The 14,037-nt window shown below is 43.2% G+C and overlaps 1 protein-coding gene across 3 annotated transcripts in view; it reads left to right on the top strand.

Annotated features, from left to right (window-relative positions):
• GPC5 (glypican 5) overlaps window positions 1–14,037 on the top strand; it is a 935,733-nt gene that overhangs the window by 158,174 nt on the left and 763,522 nt on the right. For all 3 annotated transcript variants that reach the window (XM_089775428.1, XM_075918825.2, XM_075918827.2), the window contains exon 4: window positions 12,300–12,433. In XM_089775428.1, coding sequence (XP_089631554.1) covers window positions 12,300–12,433 — 134 coding nt within the window. The remainder of the gene's footprint in view (window positions 1–12,299; window positions 12,434–14,037) is intronic.

Below are 14,037 nucleotides of genomic sequence, written 5' to 3'. Positions count from 1 at the left end.
CCATATAAAAATAACTCTCCCATTGTGTGAGACAAAGTAGGTGAAGAAATACCTTTTATTGCACCACCTTTTGTTGGTAAGGTTGTGTTTGCACTTGCATGTTTTGATGAAAGTGTTGTCAACGGGCAAAAGTTGCCAAAATTGGAAACTTGTCAAACCGTTTTTTCTGGTACCTCTGTTGACAACTTATAGCCACATCTGTAGCTCCCTCATAAAAAGAAAGAGCAAAGCATTATGCGTATGCAGCCCACTGTGCCTTACCTCCCTTTCAACCACTAAACACTTGTAGTAACGTGCAATGTAGTGCTAGGCATTTTGGGAATATGAAAAACATCCTGTCAACTACCTCTTTTCTTCCTAGACATCCATGGGTTTCCAGCTTTCATGGCTGCTGCATGCTCAGCCCCAAATCCAGCCTGCCTGAATGGCAACTTCTTGGAAGGGCACCATCTCCATCCTAAATTGCCGCTACCTGCTCAGTCATCAACTTTGCCCACCTGCACAGCATACGCTGTGTCCCTTCCATTGTTTCAACACACGACGTTTCTTCACCGATGAGTTGCTGAACAAACTCTCATTTGAGAACTATTCCTCACTGCTGGGTGCATGGGTTGCCACTGGATTGATCCTCACATCCTGGCCTTCTTCAGTCTCTTCATCAACTTGTGTCTGTTATGTATCTGGGACAAGTACTTCTGGTTCTTTTCTCTTTTGAGAACTATCCACAATGTCCTGGCATTTGGTCATGGGGTTCCTACCCAGAATTACATCCGGTTCTTTATAAAATTGGCATGTTTTGGATGCAGCACCAGATCGGCCGTTTGCCTCTTTGACTTGTGATTAGCTTGCCAGAATTCCTTTATCTTGGCTCTGCTTTGTAGGGTGTCTTGCTCATACCCCTTGGTACACAAGGCTTGAGAAATGTGACCGGACATGTCCCAGTTCTTATGGGTCACTTGCAGCTCCAATTGCACTGAATCTTTACCCCACATACCGATGCTGGAGGAGGTAGTACACCACACGCTGATTAGATCCAAAAGCTCTGCATTCCTCCAAGCAGGAGAGCATTTTGATTGTTTCCTTGAGAAGACGCCATGAGGACCACCACACAACATAGGAAATGGATTTAAACTTCCCAGAGTTTGCAGGTGAGAGGGGAGCATCTCTTTACCTGTAAACATTGCATGGTTGAAGGGCAGCCAAGTTCAAGGTGATGTCCAGAATGGCTAAGCAGGGCATTGTGGGATATATGCTCAAGTCCAATAAATTCAGCAAAGACCTACCTGGTACATATTGCATGATTGTCAGCAGTATACAGATGAAAGTCCCTCTTGGAAGTTTGCCATGTGTTTTGTGGACAAGGTGAATCCTGGTTTGGTGGTTGTGTAGGAAGTTGTTCCAGGATGTTTATTGACAGTTTAATTTTTTTTTAAAAGATATTGCTCAAAAGTTACGTAATGTCTGTTCTTCTACTAAGCGTGAAAACAGGGCTTTTATAAAAGTCTGGATTCTTTTGACAAATTGTTTGATTAGTGATATTTTAATTTTGCAGGGTGATCTTTTAAAATGTACTCTTAATGACAGATTGGATAGGAATCATTCAGAACTCCACCCACTGCCTGATCAGTAATGTGCAACTCTTTTACAGACATCTGAGCAGACTGATGTCTGGTGATACTTTCACCCTGATGTGCAGCAGATATCGTATTGAGTGCCAGTGCAATTTCTTTCTCGTTGGCTTGCTTGGTCCACTTTTATATTTTTACTCATTATTCATCTCTTTTGCTTTCTAGTTTTCTTGTCCCTAATGGGATTTCAGATCAAGGTTTAGTCTTATTTCTGTTCTATCTGTGTAAGATGCATTCATACTGGCATTTTAACACTTATCGTCTATCAGATGTTCATTTTTTGCCTCAAAATATGTTTGCCCCTCCTTGAGGCAATAATGCGAGGTGGGTAAAGTTAATATTAGAATTTTTCTCAGAGCATTACATGCTACAATACATGATAATTCTAGGTCTTTGCTGGAGATTAGAGTTGAGGATTAAAGAACTTGAAAAAGCATTTCAGGGACATGATGCTGATTTGCACATGAGCTTGAAATGTAAAAAATATCTTTTGTAGGACTTCTTGGCTAGCAAAGTTAGCCACTGATGAAAGCTCAATTTCAGGTCCTTTCTTAATTTGTATTGTGTTGTAATTGAAAACAAGGTATTTGAAAATTTAAAAAAATATTAAAATATTTAAATGGTATTGTATTATGGTTTAATACTATGATTAATTGTAATTAATTTTTAAATAATTGACAGCCCTAGTTAATGATTTAATTGCCTCTATGTTGTGGCATGAGTGTATTGGTTTGGATACCCTTTCACTCTTAGAAAAAGTTCCGAAGATTCATTTGGACATTTTTCTGGCATGAGTGAGGCAGAGTATTTTGTATTTGCCTGTTGTAGAAGGAGGTCAACATCTCATCAATTTTTCCCCCCTGAGCAGAATTGCTACTTTTTGGTTGCAGTCTCTGCAGCAGCGGTTTGTGGACAAACCTGCTCCTTGGAAGCAATTAGCCTTTGATTTTTCTTATGTAAAAAGTAACAGTTTGGGGGTTTGATTTTGTGTTGAACCTTGGGTTCCTGAATTTTGAAGTGTTATCTGGTTTGTATAAAAGATGTTTTAAGGTTTGTTTTTTTAAAACTATGGCCACAGTTGGAGTGCCCAGTGCTGCCAACTGAACTTCTTGTTTATAACCCTGCCATGAGAATACCTAGCTCCATTTCTATGAATCTTATAGCTTCTTTTACTGCGGTTGATGTAATGACACTGATGCATTTAATTGATTTGACTAATTTTATGTTGGTCTCAGCAAATACCTTAGCTTAGTTTTCATTCTGTTCACTGGGGTTTCTCAGTTTTTATCTGAGGGACAGTACTGTCAAGCAAGACAGTTGCCTCCTTGAGAGAGCCATTTCTGTCTTGCCTGTTGCTCCTGCTGAGGATTGGGATGTTGACAAGCCTGGCAGCTTGCTTGCCTTCAGGGGGTCATTTTCACTTGTACCAACTCAGTCCATAAGTTGCTGTACATACTTGTGGTAAAAATTTGTCATTTTCGATTAGTGGTTGATTATCCTGATGTAGTAGGGAAGCCAGCATCTGATGATAGACTCCTGTCAGCCAGCCTAGCAAACTGCATACAAGCATCCAGTTGAGAACAGAACGAGTCATCTCCAGTGGAAAATTCTTCATGAAGCTATTTCTACATATGTGTTTGTACACCATTTGATTATGGAGGTTTCTTTATGTCCTTTTCAAGACACAATGGAGACTGTATATTTTTTAAAATGGACAATGTCTGACCAAAACATTTTCAAGGCATAATGCAGATATGTTTGTAAATCTATATTTAACAGTAAAATACAGTAGGCATTCGCCCAGTGATGCAGTGTAAACATCACCCCCTGCATCACTGGGCGAATGAACTCTCACGATGGAGTCACCGGCCAGGGCGGAAGGGTCTCGTTAGGACCCAACGGCCAAGTGTTTGGGACCAAGGCGTGCCACTTCGTTATTGTGGATTGCGGCTATGGCCTACCAGCTATGGTTTGAAATAGCAGGGAAGGTGGATCTCTTCAGCCCTGGAAGGCCGTCTGCCTAGGAGAGGGAAACTCTGATGTAAAACTTACGGCCCGAGGACCTTGCTGTCACCATCCCAGCTTGCTAGGCCATGGCAGCTGAACCCCGGGTTTAAAGGGTGGAGCCAGTTCTGCGCACACTGCACTCCACTTGAAAGCTCCTTTGCACAGGCAAGAAGGAAATACTCACGTCTACTCCCCCCGGTCTCACTAAGTCCTGTAGCGATGAGAAAGGGGCGAACTCGGCAGGTGTAAGATGACACTGGCAGCCGCAGTCTCAATCCTGCATGTAGGCGGCTCAGGCGCTAGTGGTCGTCTGATGATGACCTGGAGACGACGACATCACTCGGCAGCACCCTGAGCAACCAAGCAGCCTTTTTTGTGGTCAGCACTGCTTGCTCCACTCGGAGAGGGGCCTAGAAAAGGTGGCCTAAACAAAGCTCGTCTCCTCCCCCAGTTGGCTTACCGCAGTCAACGGGCATCTCCATATGCAGTTGAACCATATCAAAGACTCAACGGCGCATCCCACTCGCCTTAAAAGGTGGGAAAGGACTTAAACTCGCATGCTGGACCATCAGAACCATGTTAGACTCAGACGACGGCACTGGACTTGAGCGACGATCCGCTTTAATTGCACACGAACTCACTAAGCTGGATGTTGACATTGCCTCACTCAGTGAAATCTGCTTTTCAGAGGAAGGCAGTCTAAGAGAGCATGGCGCAGGTTACACCCTCTACTGGTCAGGCAAACCAGCGACAGAGAGACGCTTTTCAGGTGTCGGCTTCATGGTCAGGGACTCCATCACTATCAAGCTTGCAAGCCTGCCAACTGGCCACTCTGACCGCATCATCTCAATGCGTCTACCACTTCGTGACCAGCAACACACCACACTGTTTAGTGTGTATGCCCCAACTCTCCAGGCAAACCCTGCTGACAAAGACAAGTTTTATTCCGACCTACGCAGCCTTCTGCAGGATGTTCCAGCTGATGACAAGATTGTCATCCTGGGCGACTTCAACGCCAGAGTGGGCAGAGACTCGGAAACCTGGAAAGGCATACTTGGAAGGCATGGTGTGGGCAGCTGCAACAATAATGGACGCTTGTTACTTGAACTCTGCGTGGAACAGCAGCTTTCCATTACCAACACTATCTTCCAGCAGAAAGACAGTCTGAAGACAACCTGGATGCACCCTCGGTCAAAACACTGGCATCTCATAGACTACATCCTAGTGCGCCAGCGTGATCTAAAAGATGTCTTTCACACCAGGGTAATACCCAGCACCGAGTGTCACACAGACCACCGCCTTGTCTGCTGCAAACTCAGCTTCCACTTTGAGCCCAAACCAAGGAAAGGTGGCGCCCCGAGTAAGAAGCTCAAAGTCTGCAGCCTTCAGTCTGCCGTGGTCAAGGCAGTTTTCCAGGAGAGCCTACGATCCAGGCTAGAGGAACCGAGCTGTGGGATCGTATAAAAACCGTTGTTCTGATCAAAACCGTTCTGATCAAAACCGTTGTTCTTCGGATTTTCCACGAAGAAGAACAGGGATTGGTTCGATGAGAACAACTTAGAAGTCCAAGAGCTGCTGTTAAAGAAGAGGTCAGCACACCAGGCCCACGTGGCCCAACCATCCTACCCACACAAAAAAGCAGCCTTCCGCCTGGAATGCAGCACTTTCCAGCACAAGCTTCGAGAGATTCAGAACGAGTGGTGGACCAACCTTGCAGTAAGAACTCAGCTTTGTGCTGATACTGGCGACTACAGGGGATTCTACGAAGCTCTAAAAGCAGTATATGGCTCCTCATACCAAATCCTGAGCCCCTTGCGGAGTGCAGACGGGAAAGAACTGCTTACTGAAAAGGACTCTATCCTGAACCGCTGGTCTGAGCACTTCTACACCCTCTTCAATGCTAGCCGCTCAGTCCAAGAACCAGAGATTGACCGCAACGCACAACAACCAGTGAAAACTGAACTGGATGTGGCACCAACATTACAAGAGACTGAGGAAGCCATTGAACAGCTGAAGAGTGGTAAAGCTGCAGGAGTTGATGGCATCCCTCCTGAGGTATGGAAGAATGGAGGCCCAGCACTGTACACCAAACTCCATGAATTCTTCGTCTGCTGCTGGGAGCAGGGTAAACTCCCTCATGACCTCAAAGTCACGCAGTCATCATCACCCTGTACAAGAACAAAGGGGAGAAGTCAGATTGTTGCAATTATCGTGGCATAACACTTCTGTCCATCACCAGCAAAATCCTCGCAAGAGTATTGCTGAATAGACTGGTACCCGCGATAGCAGAAGATCACCTCCCAGAGACACAGTGTGGCTTCAGAGCCAACCGGGGAACCACAGACATGGTGTTTGTCCTGAGGCAGATTCAGGAGAAGTGCCGGGAGCAAAACAAAGCGTTGTACGTCACCTTTGTGGACCTGACAAAAGCGTTTGACACCGTGAGCAGGCAGGGACTTTGGAAAATCCTGGAAAAACTAGGCTGCCCACCGAAGTTCCTCACCATGATCATCCAGCTTCATGAAGACCAGCTTGGACAAGTCAGACATAGCAGCGACCTCTCGCAGCCTTTCCCTATTGCAAATGGCGTGAAACAGGGATGTGTTCTTGCTCCCACACTGTTCACCATTTTGTTCAACATGATGCTCCAGCAGGTCACAGAGGACCTCGACGATGCTGATGGCGTATACATCCATTTTCGTCTCGACGGGAGCGTGTTCAACCTGAGGCGTTTGCAGGCCCACACAAAGACCATGGAGTAACTGATCAGGGAGCTGCTGTTTGCTGACGATGCAGCCCTCCTTGCTCACACAGAGGCAGTTATGCAGCAAATTACATTTTGTTTCGCAAAATCTGCTCAGATCTTCGGTCTTGAAGTCAGCCTGAAGAAGACTGAAGTTCTTCATCAGCCCGCCGCACCGCACGAGGAGCACCATCCACCAAGCATCTTCATCGAACAAACAGAACTGAAAGTTGTCCACCAGTTCAGCTACTTGGGGTGCGTGATCTCGTCTGACGCCAAGATCGACAAAGAAGTCGATAACAGGCTGGCCAAGGCAAACAGTGCATTCGGCAGACTATACAAATGTGTCTGGAACAATAGCAACCTCAAAAGAGACACGAAGGTCAGTGTCTACAAAGCTGTTGTGCTGACCACTCTCTTGTATGGCGCTGAGTCCTGGGTCACGTACCGTCGTCACCTGAGTCTCCTCGAGCGTTTCCATCAGCGCTGCCTCCGCACAATCCTCAATATTCATTGGAGTGACTTCGTCGCCAACACTGAAGTCCTCGAGTTAGCGGAGGTCACCAGCATCGAGGCCATGGTCCTCAAGATACAGCTTTGCTGGGCAGGGCACATTGCCAGGATGGAGACCCACCGCCTACCCAAGATTGTGCTGTATGGGGAACTATCCCCTGGCTACCGCGACATAGGGGCACCACGAAAGCGGTACAAAGACTCCCTGAAGAAGTCCCTCACTGCTTGTTGTATCGATCACCGTCAGTGGGCAACACAAGCAGCTGATCGCAACTCCTGGCGGCATACAGTCCACCAGGCCACCTCCTTCTTTGAAGATACCCGCAGGGCCTGTATGGAGGACAAAAGGAGAAGGAAGAAGAACCGTGACCCCTCAGCACCTATCCCAGATCAGACCTATATTTGCAACCGTTGTGGCAGGACCTGCCTGTCCCGCATAGGCCTCATCAGCCACCAGCGTGCCTGCAGAAGACGTGGATTTCCTTCCTAGATCTTCGTTTGCGAAGCCAAGCCATGATGATGATGACAGTAGGCAAAAAAATCAAAGGACAGTAAGGCAAAAATACCCTTACTTATTATTTGTAAAAACAAATAACTGTAACCTGAGACAAGTAAGAAACATTAAAAAAACCCATTGTAAACTAGGTATTGGGGTTGCCAATATTCTTTCTTTTTTCTTTGTAGTGGTTTTATGCCTTCATTTGGAGATCAGATTTTCTACTATTATCAGTAGTTTGGATCAATTTATTCAGCAGCTGTCTATTGAAAAGGCATTTTGTACTATGCATGACGGGCAATTATTTTTGAATTCATAATTTTTTGTTTGTTTTCTGTTTCTGTATTGATTTAATTTTTTTTAAAAAGTTAGTTTCTCATTCACACACTGATATACCTACATAGTATCTGTTTCTCCCTTACATTGTCTCTCTCTGTCACTTTCACCAGAAGCCCTTGAGTTGGGCATATAAACAGAAGTTTAATATAAAATACTTAGCTGTAAACACACAAACTGTAAAAGCATGATCAGTGATTGCAAATATTATTTAAATCCTAGTGCTCCCTCTTGTGGCTTAACTAAGAAGAGAAATGTTAAAAGCCAAACCCTAAGATACATTGTACTCGGGAGCTCAGTTGGAGATTATTGCAGGTGAAAAGGGGCACTAAATCTTGGTATCAGATTCTCATCTTTGGTATCAGTCTCATTCTATCCAGGTTAACAGGCCTTCCCTTTGAGCCACTAGCCTCCTGACCCTTTCACTTTTTTCTGCTACGGTTAACTTTTTGATTACGTCATCCAGGCAAGTGTCTGAACTCCATGCCCTGACATTGGGATGCCCGTATACAGTCTTCAAGTTACAGTTTAGACCTCACCTGGCTTTCCTGCCCAAGGTGGTGTAAGCTTTTCACATGGGTCAGGATATCTTCTTTCCAGTCTTCTACCCTAAGCCCTATAAGACCAATTAAGAAAGATGCCTTCAAGCGCTGTACATCAGATGGGCACTTATTTTTTCCTTGAGAGAGCAAAGCCCTTTCATAAATCCCCACAGCTCTTCATGGCCTACGCTGATCATATGAAGGGACTTCCAGTCTCTTCTTAGAGGATTTCCAAGTGGATCATCTCTAGCTGCTTCCATTGGTGAGGGTACATCTTACCAGGGCTCAAGTCTCATCGATGGCATTTCTGGCCCATGTCTCTATTCAGGATATCTACTGAGTGGCAACGTGGTCTTCAGTGCACATGTTCACGTCCCATTACACCATTATACAACAAGCCAGGGATGATGAGGTGTTCAGCAGAGCTGTGTTGCTGCCTGCATATCCTTAAATGCCTATCCTCCTCTACAGATACTGGTTGCAGTCACCTATGTTGAATGGACATGAGCAAGCACTCAAAGAAGAAAAGACAGTTACCTGTTTCTGGAACTGGTGTTTGAGATGTGTTGATCATGTCCATTCAACCTCCCACCCTCCTCCCCTCTGTCAGAGTTTCCTAGAAGAAGGAACTAAGGAGGGAGAGGCTTGGCAGCACCCTATATGATGGCACAGCATGTGTGCACCACTCCAAAGCATGCTGGAGCTGGTCCCCTATGGATACTGCTGGGGGAGTCCATTTCAAACACCTTTGTTGAATGAACATGAAGAACACATCTTTAAGAATACCAGTTATGGAAAGAGATTACTGTCTTTTACTAAAAAAATCTATTCATTGCAGTTGAAGGCTTTTTCTGATTCTTGCCTTTTAGACTGAGCTAAGTAAGTACAATTTATAAAAGTCTTAAGTTATCCAGTAGTGTGTACAAAAAGAAGCGTATCTGATCCTGGTATGGTAATATTTAATTTAATAGTCTTAGATTTCTAAATCTTTAACAAATGGTATGGTCCTTTTAGTGAGGAATTCAGTCCTTAAACCTTGAATCATCAGGAGATTCACCCTTCTCATGAGTGAGAGGAATAGCAGGTCTCAGCTCACTATCTTATATTGCAGGAGAGGAAAATCTGCCCACAACCTTCCACCTAAAATAGGGACCCGTTCCCTTTTTAAATATTTTATTACTTGCCATGGTACTGTTTTGTGAGGAGTGGGGAAGTTTGGATGTGTCCCAACTTTGGAAGTTGGATCGTGAAAAGTGGGGCTTCTTGTCCCTCTTCCTTTCCTTTCCCATTTTTTTATGAACTTGCTTAAATCATTCCCATACTAGTAGGCTGCACCCTATGTTCACCAGCTCCTTCCCCGGCTGCTTTCACTTTCACAGCCTGAAAGCGTGTGAGCATGTTGACGTTGGCTTGAGAGCATGATGACATCATTCTGTCACCCAGCAGGAAAATCTTTTATGTATATATAGAGAGATTATGTTAGTCTTTCAATAATACATTGGTGCATGCAAGTTATATGACCAGGACTCAAATGATATCTGATTGAGAGTTTGTCTCTTACTATGGCATATTTTCTATTTAATAAATATATATTGCCATAATTTGTATCTCAGTAACTAATAGGAATATGAGATATAATGATGTCATAACAGTGTCATATTAAAATGATAACAGTGCCAAATATTATTAAAGGAAGATGTGGGTTCATATTATTACTGTTTTATTGCATTTGTATCACTATAGCACCTAGGAGCCCTAGGCAATGACCTCATTGTGCTAGGCAATAAACAAATACATAACAAGCAACAAACAACAACAAGAAAACCAAAGGATGATCTTTACCTCAATACGTTTACAATTTAACTATAAGACAAGAGACAACAGGTGGATAAAGAGAGATGTTTGAGGACAATGAAGCAATATTGAGCATGATAGCAAGTTGTCTCAGCATATGTATTTGTATCTTTGTCAAAGAGCAATTTAACTTCCTTGGTGTTAAATAGATTTTATTATCTATATGGATGTAATTAAACTTACACTTTGCAAAACATCAATGCAAGTCTTCATCCTAGTTCATTGTGGGTGCATCTACATGGCACTGTTATTTCGAGATAACGAGTGTTGAAATAACAATGCGAGTATCTACACAGCTATTCCATTATTTCAAAATAATGGATGGCTTACTCTGAAATCTGTAAACCTCATTCTACAAGGAATAATGCCTATTACAAAATAGCTATTTTGAAATAAGGCACATGTGAATGCTCCACTTCTGCTTTCGAAATAGCCCTCACCAGGGCCATTCTAAATTATTCCCTCCCAGTGCCTCCTGGGGCTCTAAATCGAGAGAACACGTCTACATTAGGTTTCCCTGCAGTCTAGACTTGTTATTTCGAAATAAGCTATTTTGGAATAACTATTCCAGAATAGCTTATTTCAAAATAGGCATGCAGTGTAGGTGTACCCTGTATGATATAGTAACTGCACTGAACATATTGATCCAATACTCATAAAGAAATTATAGTTTTTAAATATTCCAAATTTAATTGAAATGGAAAAAGATTAAGTTGCTATCTCCAGCATTTATCAGGTATCTGAATTAACAATCTGATACCGAGGGTGTGTCTAGAGTATAGGGTCTTTTCGAGAAAAGTAGCCTGCGTCTAGCCTGCAGCCACATTCTTTCGAAAGTAAATTGAAAGAACGCGGCAGTTTTTTTGATCATGATAAACCTCATTTTATGAGGAATAACGCCTTTTTTGGAAAGTACTCTTTCAAAAAAAGGCACTGTTGAATGCAAACTATACATTTTCAAAAGAGCGTCTAGACTCTCTTTAGAAAAAGTGGCTCGCTTTTTTGAAAAATCTGCTTGTAGTCTAGATGCTGTCTTTCGAAAGAGGCATTTTAGAAAGATTCTTTCGAAAGAAGCTTGTAGCCTAGACATAGCCTTAGTATTAGATAGGATACTGAGTCTTCTAAATGTGTAGATCTTTCTGGAAAAATGCAATTAATTACATATTGATGAATGCTTCTGTCGTGATCATGAGGGTTAGCCAGCAGCCTGGGGACTAAGGGGTTACCTATGTTCCTTACCTAGCCAGGTGGAGTGGCCAGTAGGAATGTAGGTAGGAATTTCAAACTGGGACAAAGGAATTTTTGGTTTTTCCCTCCTTTGTTCTGGCAGCTCTCTCCAGCTATTGAGTGGGACAGACACTATGTCTCACTCCAAGAAAAGACTCTTTCTTCACTTTCTGTAAGAAGGTAAAGTTTAGATAAATCCTTTTCATTGTTTTATGGTTTGGGTATGGGATCTGCTGTCTGTGCATTTTTAAAAAAATGTTTTGGCTTCCCTTTGTAACTAAGTTCTAGGCCCATGGAGTTTCTCCATGATTATATTATTTTGTTACTTTTCCAACTAATCGTTTTGCTTGCAACAGGAATAGTGTGGTGATAATAAAAGTTTTCTCTTTTCCTTTTATTAACCTGGAATTGATTAATGGTGGTGCCCTGCTTTTTACTTTAGGGGTGAGATTTTCCCAAATGGTCTCTCCCCTGGTTTCTTTATTAATTTGGGTGATGGCAGCAGAGATTGTATCCCTAAAATCTAGGGTTTTAAGATTTTTGGGGGAAGTTTTATACTAAAGCCTGGTAGATAAGGTTTTGGGGTACACTTGCTGGCTCCCACTTCTGCATTTATCTTGCCATAGTGGGGAAAGAGCCATGACAGCTTCCTACTTGAGAACACCCAGGTATCTCATTCCTTCTTTGTGTGTCACCATTTGTATTTATAATGGAAGCAGTTAACACTCTTGTTTGCTGAATTTGGGTACATAAAATATGGATAGTTGATCTGAACACCCCCATACTCATTGGAACTCTAGCTAACCTTCCTAATATGGCCATGAGGTCTGGCCTTCATTCTTCATACAATCAGGGTTTTAATCAAAGTTAACATAAGAGGTAAGGTATTGTACTATTCTAAACTGGTGGCATTGTTTATTTATTTTCCCCCCACATGGCTTCTTTGTCTTTAGGTAAACAAGATATGTGGTCATCCTCTGAGAAAGCCGACGCTGTCCCCAGTTTGGTCTCCAGATCAGAACAAAGATAGTCAAGGGATGAAGATGTCTACAAGAGACAGTGAAGAAACACTGACCAACAGAAGAAAGTAAGACATTAGTTTTACAGCCAGAAAGAAAGAAGAAAGTAAGCCATTAATTTTACAACAGAATAGACTATATTCAATACAATGAAATGCATCAGCATAGAATAAGGGACTGAAAAGAATGCAGTTTTACATTTCAATGGTACTTTATGCTCTATTAGATTTGTAAAATGTAGTCATTTTACAAAAACTAGATTTTTGTTTCCTGAAATAATGGATAAATGAGCAGGGACATTTCCCGTGGCTTGAAATATTTAGAAGAATTGACAATGCTGCTAAAACATCATCTGTATCCTTGTGTGTACAAGCGTGCACATATGCGCGAGAGAGCATGTATAATATACTTAATGGGCCTAACAATGTGGATTACCAAATGTGTCAAAAAAGTGTTTGTCCCTTTTATCAGTAGACAATTTGTATGATGAGGCGAGAGCTGAATTGATCACAAATAAGAGAATGAAATGGTTTGTTCTCACATATTTTCTAGCATGATAAATGTAATGACTGAGCATTTAGAGCTAAATCCAGAAGTCCTTAGGCTAAAATTCTATTTATGATGATGGGGCTTTTTGCCTATGCAAGGCTAAGTTAAAACAAAGTAGAAACTTCAGAATTTGACCCTTAATCATGACTAGTTATTATTATTTCCCTTCCTTATTAATGGAGTAAAAGAACTAATCATGACTAGTTATTATTATTCCCCTTCCTTATGAATGGAGTAAAAGAACTACTAGGTGAAGACATTACGGATGTGGGGAATGCTATAGCACTGCCAGATTTTTTCACCCCACACTTGGGTCCCAGATGCCAGCCCATGTCTGTCTCAGGGGTCTTGGCTTTGATGTCTCCTTGGATCCCAGCTGCCAGGGGCTCTACTGGCATCTGTGGTCCCAGCAGCTCTGCTGCAGGCCCCGGGGCACTGAGAATTGGACCAGGCTCTGCAGCCACCCTTGTCTGTGTCTCCAGCCTGGAGCAGTGAGGGATATGGACAGGGTAAGGAGAGGAGGAGGTGCAGCTCAGCACTTCCACACTAAAAATTGTTCTTGTGGCATTGTCCTACCTTAGCACCTAGTGGCCACAGTCAAGATATCATAGGAAGAGCCCCATTGTGTGTGGTATTATACAAAGACATGCACAAAAACTCCAACAGTTTCTGCCCTAAAGAGCTCACCATCTGTACACATAGGTAGGTAGGTAGATACATGGACAGACTCTACTGTTGGCTGGGTTGTTTTGTTTGTTGAAAAGAAGGAAAGTCTAAGGAGTCTAGGGAATAAGGCTTTAAGTAACAGGATCTCAAACTTAAGGGCCACAGGCCATCTATGTCCAGATCATTTTCACAATCTGGCCCAGGATTCCCTGTGTCCCAGGAGTCATGTCCATATCCATCCCTACTCCTTTCTGCCACTTCCCTGCCCTCTTCCCTCCATTGTACTTCTTCCCCAATTCCTGCTTCTGCCCCACACCAGCTGCTGTTTCTCCCCTCCTCGGTAATCCTTGGGGCTGCGACCCTTGCGGGAGGAGGTGGAAGAGGTGGGGCAGTGATAGGAAGGGGCAGGGCTTAGGGGATGTGAGTGAACTTCTCTCCCAGGCAGCTGGGTCTCCCA

The sequence above is a fragment of the Pelodiscus sinensis genome, chromosome 1 (assembly GCF_052426305.1).
Source record: "Pelodiscus sinensis isolate ZL-2025 chromosome 1, ASM5242630v1, whole genome shotgun sequence".
Lineage (NCBI taxonomy): Eukaryota > Metazoa > Chordata > Testudines > Trionychidae > Pelodiscus > Pelodiscus sinensis.
The sequence above is the reverse complement of the archived record's forward strand: the minus strand, read 5'-3'. Positions and strand labels throughout refer to the sequence as shown.